At 39.5% G+C, this 20,208-nt stretch overlaps 1 protein-coding gene across 3 annotated transcripts in view; it reads left to right on the top strand.

Moving 5' to 3' along the window:
- Positions 1-9,151: 9,151 nt before the first annotated feature.
- The window catches only part of LOC137249248 (zinc finger protein ZFP2-like), a 104,001-nt gene continuing 92,944 nt past the window's right edge, over positions 9,152-20,208 (top strand). For all 3 annotated transcript variants that reach the window (XM_067780570.1, XM_067780569.1, XM_067780568.1), the window contains exons 1-3: positions 9,152-9,868; positions 9,930-10,177; positions 10,238-10,310. In XM_067780570.1, the coding sequence (XP_067636671.1) occupies positions 9,225-9,868; positions 9,930-10,177; positions 10,238-10,310 (965 nt within the window). In that variant the 5' untranslated portion in view covers positions 9,152-9,224. The remainder of the gene's footprint in view (positions 9,869-9,929; positions 10,178-10,237; positions 10,311-20,208) is intronic.

Raw genomic sequence — 20,208 nt, 5'->3', positions numbered from 1 at the left:
GCAGTTAAACTGTAATGTATTAACTGGGAAGATCACGGAGGTAGTGATTTCATGAAGTGGCACAACATCCGCATTGCTGCGATTCAAGAGACTAAACTCACAGCAAGATATGCACTGCAGACCTGTTCTGAGTATAATGTCCACAGAAAAGATCGCGAGAGCGGAAATGGAGGCGGCCTCGCGTTTATCATACACTACACTGTGCAATATCACATATTTGATCCCGGCATCAACCGCAGGGACAGTGTCTTGGAACGTCAAGGATTATCTATTCGGTCGGGCGATGCAAACCTAGAAATCATCAACATCTACATCCCTCCTCCCACCTGTTGCCCCAGTGGATACCGCCCTAATATCAGCGCCGTACTCACTGGAAACAATCGCATTATCTTAGGCGATTTCAATGCCCATCACGATCTATGGCATTACAACTTGCGGGTGTACAGTAGGGGTGAGATGTTGGCGGATCAAATAGAAGAAACGACGTTCTGCACAATAAACGGAGACGCTCCCACACGTATAGTAGGAAGCTGTCACAGTTCGCCGGATATTTCAATCGTGAGCGCAGAACTCGTAAACTACGTCAACTGGCAGCCGATGGTAACATTAGCATCCGATCACCTGCCTATACTTATTTCGCTCGAGCGTTCCACCGACTTCATCGTCGCAGAAAAACACACTTTCATTAACTTTAAAAAAGGAAAGTGGGACGAATACAAATCCTTTACAAGACAACCGCTTTGCTGCCCTCCCTATCCCAACTGATGCCCGCCAAGGGGAGCGTGCTTTCCGCAAGGTAATTGAATCCGCCTCGGCTCGTTTCATTCCCGCCGGTAGAATTCCCGAAATTCTGCCCCATTTCCCGGCGGAGGCCGCAAGATTAGCGAGAGAACGTGACCTTATAAGACAGCTCGATCCCGGCGACCCCCAAATAAGGGATATAAGCCAACGCATTAGATTGTGTTCATCCACAAGCGGGCGAAATGGGAGGAGCACCTAAGTGGTTGTAACCTCTCTGCCGGTGTAGGTAAACTTTGGTCCACCGTAAAGTCCCTATCGAATCCGTCCAGGCACAACGAAAAAGTTTCCATCGCCTTTGGCGATAACGTGCTGTCGGATGCGAAAAAATGCGCGAGCGCTTTCTGCCGACAATATATAATGCATTCTACGGTCGACAAAGATAGACGGAGGGCCAACAGACACGCGCATAAACATAAATTCAGCGCGTCACCAATTACCATCACCGCCAAAGAGATTGAGGATGCCATCGGTCATGCTAAAACATCCAAAGCAGTGGGCCCATACGTCATAGCCATGCCGATGCTTAAAAGCCTTGGGAAGGAGGGTTTCAAATATTTACCACATGTCTTCAACCTGTCTCTTTCCACCTTTGTCATACCCGAAAAATGGAAAATGCCCAAGGTAGTCCCGCTACTAAAGCCTGGGAAACCAGCTCACATAGGAGAGTCATATTTCCCGATATCTCCTATCGCCAGTAGCCAAGACGTTTGAAGCCATTTTGATCCCATACTTCAAAACAAATTTGCAGCTAGCCTGCCATCAGCATGGCTTCAGAAACTCCATAGCACCACCACCGCGCTAAATGCCATCAGCACCCAGATAAATTGCGGTTTAAATCAAAACCCCCACCATAGAACGGTACTCGTAGCGCTAGACCTATCAAACGCTTTTGATACGGTCAACCATGGCACGTTACTGCAAGACCTGGAAGGGTCTACCCTTCCCCCATGTCTTAAAAGGTGGACCGCAAATTATCTGGGTGGTCGGCAGGCATCAGTGCAATTTAGAAATGAAACATCTAAACCAAGAAGAATTAAACAGGGGGTGCCGCAGGGTGGTGTCCTATCCCCACTTTTGCTTAATTTCTACATATCTAAGCTCCCTTCACCACCAGAAGGAGTTACTATCGTCTCCTACGCCGATGACTGCACAATAATGGCCATAGGCCCAGGGATCGATGAGCTTTGCAACAGAATAATCGGCTACCTCCCTGATCTCTCCAGTTTTTTCGCCTCGCAAAACCTGGCATTATCACCGACTAAATCCTCCGCGACCTTATTTACTACAGGGACGTCCTAAATGTCGACCATTTCGAACATCCACGTCGATGGCACTACGCTACCGACTGTCCTACACCCCAGAATCTTGGGTGTGACGTTTGATCAGGATCTACATTTTGGTGAGCACGCAGCCGCAATTATACCGAAAATCCAGAGTCGTAATAAAATCCTCAAATCCCTTGCTGGCAGTACTTGGGGAAAAGACAAAGAAACGCTCATTACCACTTACAAAGCAATTGGCCAGCCGATTGCATACCACGCGTCCCCTATATGGTCGCCCAGCCTAAAAACAACCCACTGGAAAAAGCTACAAGCCTGCCAAAATACTGCGCTCAGAACCGCCACGGGTTGTCTTATGTCCCCAGAACACCATCTATATAATGAGGCGAGAATACTCCCCATCAGGGAGAGGAATGAGATGCTAACCAAACAGTTCCTGTTGAATACCCAGAAACCTGGGCATCCCAACACATCTGATTGATGAGCCAACACCGCCTAGGGAGTTAAGGAGTCATCTCCGTAAGCATTATGAGGAAATACGGCACCTGAGAACTCAGCTGTATGAAGCAAAAAAACACAAGCAGGTCCTTGCTGAACTCCACAAACAGGCGTCGGACCTTTATGCCGGGAATTGCCCGGTGAATCCAGTACTCAGGGAACAGCACCCAAAACTTGCGGAAGAAGAACGCATACTCCCCAGGGAAACGCGAGTCACTCTGGCTCAACTTCGTTCTGGATACTGTAACAGGTTAAACTCTTAGATATCCAGAAACAACCCCGACATACAAAATGTATGCCCCGCTTGCAATGTGTCCCCACATGACACCAACCATCTCTTTAATTGTAATGTGCGCTCCTATTCTGTATTTCGATTACGTTCCCGTTCTACGCTCCGCTTTAATCGAAGTTCGGTATTCTGCATTACGACGGAATCGTAAAGAGAAGAGGAAGAGCAAATGATTTTTCGAAATCAGGGGGCCTACTCTGTATTGCGACGCGAAAGAAAAAATACGCGAAATCGCAAAATCGGTACTCTGTATCTTGACATTCGCATGTATATTTTGACTTTCGCATTCACATTTTGCCCATTCGCAATTTTTCTCCCTTTTCTCATTGCCGGCACTCTGTAAAGCGAAAGCGAATGTCAAACAGCATTCATTTTCGCATTTTTCTTGCTACAAGTAATAGGCATTCGCATTGTTCAAATATGTAAGTATTAATTGATGATTTTATAAATTTATATCTTTATATTCATTTAAAAATATATAGGACAACTCAAAAAATAAAACAAACACAAAAGCAACAATTTGTAATCCTAGTGGACTTAAAATACATAAATAAATAACAATTAAATCGAAACCACTTTTTTATAAAGCATTTCTATTGGAAGTCATGTCATTTTTTATTTGTTCTCTGTTACAACTAGCAATATTTCCCATTCTATGATTTTCCACGTTTTCTGTAACGTTCACTTCTTCCAGTTCAATTTCTGAACTGGGAGGATTTCTTCATTTAAATCAATCCTTTCTTCATTTAAATCGTTCCATAATGCTACAGAATCCTTTTTTTAATTTGTTCAACAAAAATTAATCGTTTGCCGAAATTGTAATCGCCTTGTTTCTTTTGTTCTCTTTCTTTGAGTTTGGTCAGTGATGCATACTCAAGCAAAAAATTTGCGAAAAATAAAAAAGCGACATTGTTAGCATAGTACAGATTTACAAGTATGATATGTATGAGAAGGAAATAATTCCTTTCTCTTTCTAACACACTGCAGTTTGACACTTCGGTCAGTGTCAAATTATTGTGGAACCTGCGTGGAACTTGCGTTTGACACTGAACGAAGTGTCAAAATTACCGGTGTTGCTGTCGTGGAAAGCGAAAAAATGGAGCGGAATATCAGATATGGGTTGCTGTGATGGTAAATTTTTTGGAACCAATTTATTATGAAAATGTAGTGCACCTATATGGGTCCTACAGAAAATTATACAAAAGTCTTGAATTGGGGTATCTGAGAACGCGTAGTTATTCCAGCATTAAGAATACAAACACGGGTGCTAAGTTCTTCTACCCGTTCAAAAGTTCTTCGCGAAAAACAATTTGAAACCGTGGTCGACTGCAATAACCCGTCCAAAAATGTGGAAAAATAAATGAAAAGACGCGTTTTGCCCTGTTGTCAATAGTCCAAAGAGAAAAAGTATTGGAATTATTGGAAGCGAGGCAAAAAAGCGTCTATTAATACCTCCCCCGACGGTTTTGGTCGTGTTTTAGCAATCTTCCCCGGTAATAAATTATCACAATTTGTTAATTAAAATTGTCCAAAATATATTGATATTAAAGAGAGATGTAATTAAGTGCTCGTTTGAAAGTAAATAAGTATATTTCTTTGTAATATAACAATAAAAATTTTAAGCAGTTTTCGATAGCAGCTACTAAACTTTTTTTGGTCCTGAGAAGTACAACAGTGCCAAATAGCATCCACAAAAAAAACGAACAAGAACAAGCATTTTATCAGGTAAGCGTGGCTGTGTATGTGCGTGCTGCTACATATCCTACTTGTAGACCTGTACTATGGACAGCCACACAAATCGATCAGTAAAAACCACCCTCTGTTCTAAATGAACACACAGCACATACACATAAATATACACAAGCATCAATTTTGACAATACCTGCTCACTATAACTACAAGACTATAAATACAAGACAAACGGCAACAGCAGATCAGAACGAAAATCGACACCATTGTAGTAAACAATGATCGACACTGATGATGGAACAACGCCGAAACCGATTTGTCAATTTGACAAGGGATGACGGAAAATAGTTCCAAAATACATCATTCACAATCTCATCAGGTGATAACTGCTGAGCAAGTGTTAAAATCAGGCATGCTTAACCAACGAACCGATATCATTTCGTTACGATAATTAACGTTAATATACGAAACAAAGTCATTTCGTTTCGTTTATTAACGTTAAGAACGTCAAATTAACGAAATGATTTTGTTTCGTTTTCTGCCATATCAAAACGAAATCAAATCGTTTATGTTGATTATTAATTTCAAACTATGCTGGCAAAGCTGATTGATGGCGGAGTCATTAAAGGTGAAAGCATTAGCCAAGCTGATTGCAACTTTTCTCATGAATTTTGACAGTGGGATCATTTCTCAGAGTATTTTTGACATTACCACCAACGAATTCCACAAACAAATTACATGGAGTTTGTGTGTGTATGTCCGCTCGCTGTTACCACCTTACGGCTACACCATGGCTATAGCATTGCCAGCACAATTCAAACACAAAGTATCACGTTTTTGTTAACGTTTTTAACTTTAACGAAAGCTTTTCGTTTCGGTTAAAAACGAGATACAATTTATCTTGATAATTTCTTTATCGATAATATTTCGAAGTGTTTCAACGGAAACGGTGGAAATTTTTTGATAAAGGATTAGCTTAACGTTAAGCTAATCCCTGGTTAAAATTCAGCCATGGCGGAACTATACAAGGTGGCAGCACGTGACAGCTGATTGTAGAGTTGGGTCGTTTCGTTCTGAGCGGGTCTCTCAACTGAACAAGTGAACTAGATCTTCGATTTCGGTTATATTTGTTCTTTTAGTTCGTTTTATCTAATGTTATTCTTTCTCTCTTCTCGTTCGCGAACATTGTAAATTCATACATACATACGCAGAAATTCACAGTGAGCATGAATGTCGATGATGCCACTTACAGTAAAGATATGTGTGGTCATCTTTGTATGTGGCACTGCTACAACAATATATGTATGGACTATTTATGAAAAGCATCTTTTGTAGGAAACTAATTATTACATTTATTAAACTTGATTTTTTTTATTTTTTATATTATTTATTCATAACACATTTAAATATACCTACACAAAGCATTGCTGCATACACACCCCCATCTATACTTGTTGGGTTTTTTTGTGGGTGCGAGCAGTAGTGAACAAATTTGCTTGGAAAAAAGGAACAGATGAACAAAAAGAACAACTTGTTCGTTAAACAGAAAAAGAACGAAAGAACAGAATCTCTGAAATGAACGAAAAATCACTACTCTAGCTGATTTGTTATCTTTTTAATTTGCTTTGACACATCAACTTCCGGCCCAGTACGATTTTGACAATAGTACACCCAATTTACAAAAACAAAGTACATGCAACTTTAATTATGTTTGTAGGTGTCACCATGCTGCCACCTTGTATGGTTCCGCCATGAATTCAGCATGAAATTTTCTAAAAGTTTCTAAGTATTCCTTCTCAATAAGAAATGATTGCAAATATTTACGAGAACGCAAAATGCATTGTGAATTAAACTAAGTGGGATATCTTATCCGTCGATTGCCTGACAGGATGTTAAATATGGCTACTTTTTAGCGTTTTGACAGGGTGTTCAATATGGCGGCGCATAGGGCCGGCTATCTTCAGCGGGTGATAGAAAGAGATTCACAATGAGACAGCGATAGTCAATTACAAATCAGGTGATCCAATCACTTTGGAATTTTGACGTCTATGTAGAATATATCACACTTATGCGGCAGTTACCCACCGACGTGTGCCGTACGTACGGACGTTTGTCGTACGAAGCACGTTTGACCGAATTCTCAAGCCCGTAGGAATCAATGTGTGCGTCTGTGTACATGTACATAACATATTTGTGTGTGTATTGTTTACAACAAAGCACTGTTGCCATTGGCCAGTTTGCATGCATGCTTATGGAAACATCAAATTTTTCCAATTTAATTTTTGATATTGTAAAAGGCCGGAATAAATATTAAATAAGTATAAATAGATTACATATTTATAATCTTCACTTTTACATAATTATTTCGAATTATTTTCACAATTTTTCAAACTTTAATTAGGTGTTTTTGCATAAAAGTGCAAACGGTCAAAAATTAGCGCACAAAAGTTTACTAGGCAACTCTGTCTAGTGAGAGAGCGATCAGCTGACACGTTCTTACGGAAAAAATCAAAATTGTTTTGATTTCTACGTTCCGGGCTACGTACGTACGGGCGTTGCACGTCGGTGAGTTTTCGTTTACATTGCACACTCATAAGATAGGTCGTGTCAGCTGACACGTTTTTGGCACGTACGTTCGTGAGTAACTGCCGCATTAGTTTGATTCACAATGGTTTGTGTCTCCGATTTTCTCTGTAGCTAGTTGCCGCTAGATGGGTTTGCTAAGCATTATCTAAGTGAGGATAAGCGTTTTTTTACACGCAAACGTAGACGTATATACGTGTAAAAATAACGGCTAGCATAATTTTTTTTAAATGGTTGATTTGAAAAATCTTGAGAGGAGACTGAATTACAGAACTCAGCCGTTAGGTTGTGTGCACTTGAGGCGTAGCATTATAAACGTGTATTATATAACGTTCAAATTGTCTCCATTTAACTGGTTCAGCGCGGTACCTAGATCACAAGAAACCCCAAATGAAATTTTGTTTCCTCCTTGTAAGCCAAAGTTAAGGCTTTTTTTTATTTGATAATTTGTATTTTCCTTTCCTATTAATTATTTTGTTTATCTCTTCCCATATCAGGGGCCCGGCACATTTCATATTTAATTATGAGAATAACTTGAAATATAAGGCAATAATATTTGTTAAAACGAAATATGTTAACTAGAACGCAGTTTTTAGTAAAAATGCTAAAGAACAATATATGTATATAAGATTTTGAAAAAAAAAATGTGTGAACGCCAGTTTACATTATTCAATTTTCCAAATGTTGACTGGAAAAATTTCTCAATGTAAAAGGCTTTTTTTGCAAAATTAGATATCATGGTTCAATTATATGGTTGGCTCATCTGATCAGCTGATTTATTTATTTCATTGCATGGCCGAAGGGATTGTCAAAAGGAGATGGCAAACTCAAATGAAACCAACACATAGGCAACATTTTCTTACACATACAAAAACTGCTAAGTTTTATGTTTCCATTCCATACCATTCGCACCAACACCAATACACAGATTTTGACAATTTGAACAGACATATTTTGTTGCTTTACAGATGAGCCAACCATATAATTGAACCATGATTAGATATATATAGTCGATAGGGCAAGCTGTCGATAGGACAAGCATCGAGTACAAAAATCGGCATAGACAAAAGAACCGATATCGCCAAAAATCGTATCGTATGCCTTGTAGTTTCGGCATAGCAATCATTGTACAGGTCTACAAGTAGCATTGTACAGGTCTACAAGTAGGATATGTAGCAGCACGCACATACACAGCCACGCTCACCTGATAAAATGCTTGTTATTGTTCGTTTTTTTTGTGGATGCTATTTGGCACTGTTGTTCTTCTTAGGACCAAACAAAGTTTAGTACCTGCTATCGAAAACTGCTTAAAATTTTTTTTTCTTATATTACAAAGAAATATACTTATTTACTTTCAAACGAGCACTTAATTACATCTCTCTTTAATAACCATATATTTTGGACAATTTTAATTAACAAATTGTGATACTTTTTTACGAGGACGATTGCTAAAACACGACCAAAACCGTCGGGGGAGGTATTAATAGACGCGTTTTTGCCTCGCTTCCAATAATTCGAATACTTTTTCTCTTCGGACTATTGACAACAGGACAAAACGCGTCTATTAATTTTTCTTTCCGCTTTTTTGGACGGGTTATTGCAGTCGACCTCGGTTTCAAACTGTTTTTCGCGGAGAACTTTTGAACGGGTAGAAAAACTTAACTCCCGTGTTTGTATTCTTAATACAGAAATAACTACGCGTCCTCAGATACCCCAATTGAAGACTTTTTTATAATTTTCTGAAGGACCCACATAGGTGCACTTAAAATTTCCTACTAAATTCGTTAAAAGAAATTTACCATCACAGCAACCCATATCTGATATTCCGATCCCTTTTTTACTTCCCTGTGTCGCTTTCGACGAAGCAACCACGGTAATTTTGACACTTCGTTCATTGTCAAAACTCATGTTCCACGCAGGTTCCACGCTAGTTTGACACTGACCGAAGTGTCAAACTGCCGTGTGTTAGAAAGGGAAAGAAATTGTTTCCCTCTCATACATATCATACTTGTAAACCTGTACAATGATAGCAATTCTGCATACAAATATTCCATGAATGCGTCTACAAAAACTAGACCGTTTAAATGGATACAAGTGACCAAGATTTCGATTGCCTTTGCCGTACTTGCTTAAAAGTCGAAGCATCCTCATATGACGATAACACTACACAAGAAAAATTGCTGTCTATACTTGAACAAATTGAAGAGTGTGGAGCTTTGCAAATAGCTGAATTGATATCAAAGATTGTACCGCAAATACATATACAACTAAATGACGAACTACCAAAGAAAATTTGTTATAAATGCATGCAGCAGTTGCTTAGCGCATATCGATTCCAAAGAATGTGCATACAGGCTGATCTGCGGATGCATGAACTGATTGCTAGAAAACGGACGGAGACAACAATTAAGGACGAATTGTTAAAAAACGACACATATTCAGACGCTTTGATCAGCTGTCGTCCTAGCAGTACTCATCATAACTTGAAAGAGCAGGTAATTGTGTCGGAAGCAGAACAATCAAGCGATACAGAACACTTGCGAAGCATTGATCAATTACTGGAACATTGTGAAGATTCGCACAACGAGTTAAGTGAATTTATTAAAATCGAGCCCATAGAAGATGATGAACACAACACAGAATATAGCGATGGCGCCACAATGCATTTAACACACACTATGAAAGATGATTTGTTGTTTGAAACCGATGAGCTACAAATAAATTCCATGTAAGTATGAATAGCATTACAACGTCGACTTACACATGCCATTATTTTTTACTCTCTATAGATCGTCCAATCATAACTGTCATCCACGCAATAAAGCCTATAAAAGGCTAAACGATGTAAAAGAACATTTGAAACATCATAAACCCAATGATGAACATGGGCAAGTAGATGTGCAGCGCAGTCCGCGTATTCATAAAGAGGAGTCGCTACAAAATCATAACTTAGGGAGCGATAAAAATGTGAATACTAAGAAGGATCCCGCTCCATTCAAGAAAGAAAACCAATTATCGTGTTATATCTGCAATAAGAGTAAAGTTTTGCAAGAGCAGTGTAATTAAATAGATAATGGACTTTATTAACAAATTGCAGGTTTTATTTACGCTTCCAAGCTAAGGAGACATGTACGAACACATGGCGGTGAACTGTCATCATTAGAGCAAAGGTAAACAAATCATATTACGAGAAACGCTTCCCAAGGCAGTCGGTTCTATGTACCGGAGCGACTCGGGAATTTTCCCGACCAAGGACTGACATTTCAGTGTAACCCTATTTAATTTATTGCGTCCCTCCATATTCCCTTGCACCAGGAAGGTATCGAACCCAATCCGGGTCCGTCTCCTAACCCCGGTCCTGAGAAATGGTTTTGCTGCGTCTGCCGGAAAAGAATCTTTTTAGGACGGCCATACTCTTGTCAGTGTCTCGTGTAAGGGGTGGTTGCATTGGACAGGTTGTTCTGGGCTAGATCCCAAAACCTGACGTCCACGTAAATTCTCTAAATCTTTTGTGGCTCCTTGCTGGTCACGCCCAAGGGCGTCCCGTAGTCTACGGCTTAGTGCCCCCACTACCTTCCAGCAGCCCCGCTGCTCAGCAAGCCACAACAAGTACCCGCTGTTGCTCGCGCCCCACGGCGCCACCAACTCATACGGCTGCTCCAACTCACCTAACATCTCCGTAATAGAGTCGGTAGCAACTCCGAGCATCAGCCCCTGGACCCGTCTCCCCCCACCACCCCCTCTTTGCCAACAGCAATCGTGTAGGTCAGGGAAACAGACTCTTAGTCCCTACCTCCTTTTGCACCTTTAACCAGCACAGAATATATATGTTTGCGACATCCGCCCAATGCAGCTGCTGTCTTGGACGGTTCCACTTTCCTAGATGTTCTGGTCTCCGCGACGGCAACCCCCCGACGAGTTCCATTGCGCCATGTTGCCAGGCCGCAAACCCAAATACACCGGGTGCCCCAATGTTTACCCAAGGACGTCCAGTGCCAGGGCCACAACAGCAGTTGCGTCCTAGCCTTTCACCAGGCATAGTCACCCGTCACTTACTTCCAGAGTGACATTTCTCTCGTTGCTCTTCAGAATTCTGCAGTTAAACTGTATGGATTAACTGGGAAGATCACGGATATAGTCGATTTCACAACATCCGCATTGCTGCGATTCAAGAGACTAAACTCACAGCAAGATCTGCTCTGCAGACCTGTTCTGGGTATAATGTCCACAGAAAAGATCGCGAGAGCGGAAATGGGGGCGAACTCGCGTTTATCGCGTTAACTCTATCGTCACAATATATAAATCTTTCTTCTTTGGTTATTTAATATTTTATTTTAATATTTTATTTTAATATTTAAAAGTTGTTTTACTAATTACAAAATATTTTCAATGAATATTTTTATACATCAAAAATGAATATTAGAGAAACATATAAAAACATATTTCACATAAATTACAAACATAGTTATTTAAAAGTTGATAATGCTCAAGTGTATATTGTGGTTTACAACTCGGCCAACCTGACTTAGACCGTCCCCGGTCATATATCTTAAAACCTAAATTAAGTTTAAAAAAAAAATATTTTAAAATTGTTTACACATTCAAAGCGTTCACACGTCGTTTTTCTCTCAGTGACTAGTTTTGTGACTTACAATTGTTATTGTGTTAACGTTCCGTTAATCACTCCGTTTCTTTTTCCTTCATTCTTACTTTGTTTTTCTGTTTTGATTACGCCTACGTGTTAATTTAAATTTATATTTTGAATAAATATTAGCATTAAAATGGCTCCGGGACCTCCGGATAGGTCACCGAATCGCTTTTCTGCGTTAAGTGATCATCTAGACAACCCAACCAGAAAAAGACAGAAAGCTAATCCTAAACAAGAGACTTTCCCAGCATTCCGCCCAAAATGCCCTCCAACCTATAACCCAAAATTCCTTCTAATTTCATCCGCAGACAATAATAAACCATTATCCCAGCTAAGTCCTTTTGCCATTAAAAAATCAATTGAAGCTATATCAACCGAAACAGATGCAATTACTCAACTTCGGGACGGTAATATACTTGTTTTGGCGCGCACCGCACAAGTGGAAGACAGGTTTCTAAAAGTGAAATCTTTCCCCAACCTTTATCCAATTGTTGTAAAATTACATGACACCTTGAATTCGGTTAAAGGTGTTATCTATGCTCCCTGCATTAAGCACGTGGAAGAAGAAGAAATAGTACGTGAAATGAAAGACCAAAAAGTTACGGGTGTATACAAATTTACAAAAAAAGTTGAAGGCAAAACTATTTTTACTGGGCAAATGGTCTTAAGATTTGACCTGTACCGACTCCCTGAATCCGTAGAAGTAGCATGGTATACAACCAAGGTTCAACCCTACATTCCAAGTCCAATGCGTTGTAGGCGCTGCCAAATTCTAGGACATACCCAAAAAAGATGCCAAAAAGTGCCAATATGTGACATTTGTAATCTCCCAGAAGAAGAGCACGCATCTTCGGACAAAAATTGTTCAAAATTTGTCGAAGCCAAGGAATCCTTAAGATTAAAACTGCCGAAAAATGCAGTATGGACGAAGCACGGCAAAAATACAAAAATAGATTACCCCTCTCACAACGCCTAAACTCCTACGCCTCTACCACAAAAAATAGCACATCTACCAATATTCATTCATCAAACACTATAGATAAACCTAATACCGAAAATGAAAAATCTACCGACGCAAATGCATCAACGCAAAACACATATACCATTGGACTTGACTCCAATAACCAAACCGAAAAACCAAGCTCAAGCAACCTCAATATATCAAATTACACCACTACAGAAAATCAAACATCAAGTAACCTCAATAAATCAAACTATACCTCTACCGAAAAATCCACCTCAAGCATCCTCAAAAAAATAAATCCCACTACTTCTTTAGAAAATTATTCATTACTACAAACTAACATACCAACCACCCATCTAAATACAACATCTGAATAAAATATTACAACACCAATATTAGTTTTTACCCAAAATCTGCTAAAAAACAATGACTATTATGTCGAAAACAACAACAGCAGTAACAAAACCTCTTCGATGGATTATTCCATCGACGACTTTTAACCAAATCTCTCTTAAGTCCCTCGCTTCTGTAAAGTTCACCTTTACAAAAGACAGCACACTTCCTTTTCTCTCTCATGGACCTGAATATTCTCCAGTGGAATATGAAAAGTTTCTATAACAACTTCTCTGAACTCCAGATTCTTATCAAACGGTATAACCCAAGCATTATCGAAATTCAAGAAACACATTGTCCCCACAACTCTAATCCAGTCTTTCTAAACAGCTATTCCACCTACTTTGTAAATTCTTCGTCAAATACCACGGCCAAACAAGGCGCGGGTTTAGCAATAAAGAACTATATCCCACATAGGAAAATAGACGTCAACTCCCAACTTCAAGTGGTAGTTATAGAGGTAGATTTGAGTATCAAGTTCTCCGTGGTATCTATCTATATACCGCCTTGTCAAACATTCAGCAGCAGGGACCTAACCGATATTTTCGGAGCAGTTAACACACCACTTATAGTACTTGGTGACTGTAACGGTTGGAATAGCCTATGGGGCGCCTCCTCCGACAATCACCGAGGCCGGATTATAGAAAATGCTATAAGACTATCCGACATGTGCCTTTTGAATGATGGCAGTCCGACCCACTTTTCCACTCACTCTTCCCTTTCCCACGTAGACATATCCCTCTGTTCCCCCCATCTGTTCCCACTTATACAGTGGAAAGCACTAGACGACCTCCACAACAGCGACCACTTCCCATTAATCCCGAACCTCTCATTGTATCCAAACACTACCCGACGCGCAAAACCAACACCCAAATTTCTACTTGATTTCGCTGACTGGGAGAACTTCAAAAAGGATGTTGACCTCGAACTTAGCGCTAGAGCTGAATCCTACTCTCCAAATCATGAGGCGTCTAGCATTGCTAAAGCAATACACGTGGCCGCAAACCACTGCATCACTCAAGCATCACCAGAACTCACGTACCATGGTGGAAAAAGGTTCTCACGATCCTTCGAAGGGATAAAATGCAAGCTTGGCATAGATTTAAAAATAATCCAACACCTTTAAACCTTATAAACTTCAAAAAACTCAATGCCAGATTTCGGAAAGAAATGAAAACACAAAAAAACGGCAAGTTTCGAAAAATTTACTAAATCTATCTCCCCCAATTCTTCTGTATCCGATATCTGGAATAAAATCAATAGACTATGCCACAGAAACCCGCGTACACCAGTAATTGCAACTAAAATTAATAACAACATAACTTCGGACCCATCCATAATATCCAACGAATTTGCTTCTGCGTGGTCCAATCTCTCGTCCGACGCGAACTTTTCTCACCGATATAGGGAAGACAAAATTCATACCTTGAGCCAGACTTGCCCTGTAGTGAAACCAATCCAAAAGCAGCTCTCATAGAAAAACCAATCACAGTGATCGAACTTCTATCTTCCATCAGCAAAGCAAAAGGAAAAACACCCGGCTTCGACCGAAAATCCTATAAAATGATCCCCGAAATGCCGGCAATGGGAACATCCCGATTGCTAAAGCTTTATAACTCCATCTTAGACACTGGCATAATCCCTCAAAGCTGGAAAATTGCTACCGTTATACCAATACCCAAGCCAAATAAGAACTCTCTTTCCACAGATGGGTACCGCCCTGTATCGCTTCTTTCATGCCTCTCTAAAATCATGGAACGCATAGTTGCAAATCGAATTACATGGTTCACTGAGACCCAACAGCTTATTAACCCCAACCAAGTAGCATTCAGAACCAACAGAGGGTGCACCGACGCTCTCCTTCACATTGACCATTATGTCACGAAAGCTCTCTCAGCACGTAACCATGTCTCTATTCTCTCGCTAGACTTTGAAAAAGCTTTTGACCGAGTTGGACCGCACGTTATTCTAAACGGCCTTCGCTCGTGGGGTGTAGGCCCCAGAATATTCTATTTCGTTAAATCGTTTCTAACCAATCGCAAGTTTCGTGTAAAAATTAATAATGTATTCTCGGATGTATATCCGTTAGAAAATGGTATTCCTCAGGGTTCTCCACTATCCGTAATCTTGTCTAGCACTGCATTTAATGATATAACTAACATTATAAAAGGTAAACGTTTGGTAGATCATTGCCTTTACGCAGACGATGTCTACATATTATACAAAAGAACCGAAAACGAAGTAACAAATCTTATCTTTAAAAATTTAATAAAGGAAATCCTGGACTGGGGTGACTACTCCGGAGCCAGGATTTCCTTAGAAAAACCTAAAAAATTCCACATATGTAGGAACATTCCTGCGATTTCGATAACCATACTTTAGCGAAAAATAATATAGTGATCGAAAATGTAAAGAAGTTGAAGATATTAGGTATTATATTCTCGCATAACTACAAGTGGATATGCCACTTCACTCATATAAAAAAGCATTAGCTGCCAGAATTAATATTGTTACTTACCTTGCTAGTAAGAAATGCCATGTACATATTAACACCCTAATGTATATAACTAAAACGTTAATCTTAAGTAAAATCGACTATGGGCTCTTTCTCTTCTGGAACTCACCTAAATCTGCAATCAACATCATTAAACCAGCTTATCACCAAGCCGCGCGTGCAAGCGTTTATGCTTTTCGTACAACACCCATTATAAACATTTTAGCAGAGGCAGGCTTACCAACCATTGAAGATAGAATATACCAAGTCCATGCGAGACTTGTTCCTAAACTTCTCTTTCCAACCAACTCGATCATTGATTGTGACATAAAAAATATCAACATTGCCAGAGGTCGACAAAAATATCCATCTTCAATGCATAAAGTACTCGAAATCGCCAATGGCCTGGAACTATACAACACATCGGAGAACTACCAATCACAAGCCCCAGCATGGCAAATCAATAAAACATCGTGTGACTTTTCACTATGCAAATTCAAAAAGGACACCACACCTCCAGAAGCTTTTTGCACAATGTTCCAAGAACGTAAAGAATTCTACGCAACCGAAAACTGGAACATATGGTTCACAGATGGATCAAAGTCCGACCATGCACCGGCGAGTTTCGCAGTGGTCGACTCAGACGGCGCCACTCTAAGGGTGCAAACACTACCGGACTTCACATCCGTCTTTACTGCAGAAGCAGTTGCCATCAAACATGCATTAACTATGACATTGGAAAACAATTGCAAAACTCTTATATGCACCGACAGCAAATCCGTACTTCAAGCCATCCAAAACCCACTATCCCACTCTGCAACAATAAACCAAATCAGAGATGCGCTCATCAACAACAATGCGAAAATACGCCTGCTCTGGATACCAGGGCATGTTGGTATTCAAGGAAACGAAATGGCAGACAATGCAGCGAAACTAGCATCACAGTCACCAGTTACAAAAGATACCACATGTTCAAAGATAGATATGCGCACAGCAATCAAAAGACATATTCACGCAAAAACGAAACGAGAATGGCAAAACTACACCCACCACCATTATACTGGTATAAACAGAGATTTGATTTCTCCCAAATATCCTACGGACATATGGAAGTCCCAAATACAAACTTTCTCGCGGTTGGTCATACCTTGGACACTCACCAACACCTTCTTACTGGTGAGGCAGCTCCAGCCTGTGCACGCTGCGGAGAAACCATAACACTAAACCACATTTTTATTGACTGCCCTGCTTTGATCGACATCAGAAATCATTACCTCAGAAGGAACTGGACAAAGCTTTTAAGAAATCCGTCAAAAGACAATATACCTGTATCCGAGCCCGAGTCTGAGAACTAGTTATAGAGAGAAAAAAAAATGCATGTATGTATCTACCAAATATAAGTATATTACATATTCCCTGGAGCTGATAGCCCTGACAGCTAATGCTCGTCTAATGTTAACTTATTAATTTATTTAATCTGTTAATAAATAATAATAATAATAATAATAATATATAAAATTCTTCTGTCACGGTGTTAGAGGCTTAACTCCTCCGAAACGGCCGATTCTCATGAAATTTTGTGAGCATATTGGGTAGGTCTGAGAATCGGCCAACGTCTACCTTTTTTTTCGCTACTTGCCTAAGGTCTTGAGATCAAAACGTGGACCCGGGTACCCCTAGAATGTGTTTATACAATATGGATATCAAATGAAAGCTGTTGATGAGTTCTATAGTACAGGATAATTTTCATACCCCTGGGTGACTAGGGTCTCGAGATATAGGCCAAAACGTGGACCCGGGTACCCCTAGAATATGTTTATACAATATGGATATCAAATGAAAGATGTTGATGAGTACTATAGTACAGGATAATTTTCATACCCCTGGGTGACTAGGGTCTCGAGATATAGGCCAAAACGTGGACCCGGGTACCCCTAGAATATGTTTATACAATATGGATATCAAATGAAAGATGTTGATGAGTACTATAGTACAGGATAATTTTCATACAACTAGGAGGCTAGGGTCTCGAGATATAGCCCAAAACGGCGACCCGGGTACCCCTAGAATGTGTTTATACAATATGGATATCAAATGAAAGCTGTTGATGAGTTCTATAGTACAGGATAATTTTCATACCCCTGGGTGACTAGGGTCTCGAGATATAGGCCAAAACGTGGACCCGGGTACCCCTAGAATTTGTTTATACAATATGGATATCAAATTAAAACTGTTGATGAGTGCTATAGTACAGGATAATTTTCATACAACTGGGAGGCTAGGGTCTCGAGATATAGCCCAAAACGTGGACCCGGGTACCCCTAGAATGTGTTTATACAATATGGATATCAAATGAAAACTGTTGATGAGTGCTATAGTACAGGATAATTTTCATACAACTGTGAGGCTAGGGTCTCGAGATATAGCCCAAAACGTGGACCCGGGTACCCCTAGAATGTGTTTATACAATATGGACATCAAATGAAAGCTGTTGAGTGCTATAGTACAGGATAATTTTCATACAACTGGGAGGCTAGGGTCTCGAGATATAGCCCAAAACATGGACCCGGGTACCCCTAGAATGTGTTTATACAATATGGATATCAAATGAAAGCTGTTGATGAGTGCTATAGTACAGGATAATATTCATACAACTGGGAGGCTAGGGTCTCGAGATATAGCCCAAAACGTGGACCCGGGTACCCCTAGAATGTGTTTATACAATATGGATATCAAATGAAAACTGTTGATGAGTGCTATAGTACAGGATAATATTCATACAACTGGGAGGCTAGGGTCTCGAGATATAGCCCAAAACGTGGACCCGGGTACCTCTAGAATGTGTTTATACAATATGGACATCAAATGAAAGCTGTTGATGAGTGCTATAGTACAGGATAATTTTCATACAACTGGGAGGTTAGGGTCTCGAGATATAGCCCAAAACGTGGAACCGGATACACCTAGAATGTGTTTTTACATTATGGGTATCAAATTGAAGCTGTTGATGTATGCTTTAGTACAGAGTAAGTTTTACACCGCTGGGTGACTACGGTTTCGAGATATAGGCCAAAACATGGGCCCGGATACCCCTAGAATGTGTGTGTATTATGGATATCAAATGAAAGCTTCTTCTTTATATAAACACTTAATTATAATTGAGATAAAAATCCGATAAAAGCTAATATTTCATAACTCATTTATTTCTTCAGCATACACGACACCATTACTATTATTTCCAAGCCACTTTCTCATTTTATTAGCTTCAACAACGCCATCGTAAGGTAATTGAGTCAACTGACAATTTTCTACGTCTCGCACCACATCTATCATTTCCTAAAATCTTATGTATTACGTAAGGACCTTTAAACCTCGGTATGAGTTTTTTGTTTGTTCCCACAACCGAATCTACATTTCTTATGACTACAAAATCTCCCACTTCTTATTCTTTTTCCCTCACACTTTTTTTTAAGAAATAGTTTAAATTATATTCCTGCTTTTTTTAATAGCTTCAGATGCATTTAATCTAATTTGTTCAAGATCACGCGTTTCATTAACATTTATTCTATTATCTAAGTACTCTGTAAACTCATCCACTATTTCACCCCTCTGTTCTAAGCCGAATAAAAGTTTACTAGGAGAATTTCCTGTAGTACTGTGAACAGAATGGCATATTCCACTTGCAGAAGTTTGTTGGACCAATCTGCATGGTTAAGTGGATGACTAAGCTTACCTAACATAGTTTTCAAAACTCTATTTACTCGCTCCACTTGCCCATTTGCTTGTGGAGAGGCGGTAGCCACTTTAGTGTGTAATATGTTTCGCTTTAATAAAAAGTTTTCAAAATCCAATGACGTAAAACATGTACCTCTGTCGCTTACAATGCGCTTTGGACGACTATAATAACTAAAATATTTATCTTAAGCAGCAGTAACTTCTTTACTACTTGTTGAATTTGTCGGATAAAGTTTAACAAAAGCATCAATCACGACTAACAAGTGTTTCCGTTTAGATTTAATTGAAGGGAGATAATCAAAATTATCAATATGAATTGTGTCAAATGGTTCAGGTTTTTTAGGTATATTAAACAAATTTCGTTCATTTACTCGAAAGGGCTCTGCATAAATACACTTCAGACAGTTTTGTATAAATTTTTCAACTTTTTCTTTCATTTTCGGAAACCAATAATGTAAACATAACGTCATCACGGTTTTTTGAACAGATTGATGCCCTATTTTTCATGTATCAGTCTTATAATATTGTCCTCCATTTCGTTTGGCACATAAAGTGCTACTTTTCCTTCTCCTTTGTCTCTATAAATTAAACCATTTGAAAATTTAAAGTCTATTACTTCCTCTTTTTCCATGCGTTCTTTTAAAGCTGTTATTTCATTGTCACGTTCTTGGGCTAGCTGTATTTCAAATTCAGCTTCACTAATATCTATGCTGGGCACTTGACATCGACTTAACGCATCAACATGTCCCATTGATGGACCAATTCTGTGTCGAATAGTATAATTGAAACTAAGTTCTAATGCCCATCTTGCAATACGAGCATTCACCTGTTTCT

This window comes from Eurosta solidaginis, chromosome 4, assembly GCF_040869045.1.
Source record: "Eurosta solidaginis isolate ZX-2024a chromosome 4, ASM4086904v1, whole genome shotgun sequence".
Taxonomy (NCBI): domain Eukaryota; kingdom Metazoa; phylum Arthropoda; class Insecta; order Diptera; family Tephritidae; genus Eurosta; species Eurosta solidaginis.
This window is presented reverse-complemented; position numbering and strand designations above follow the sequence as displayed.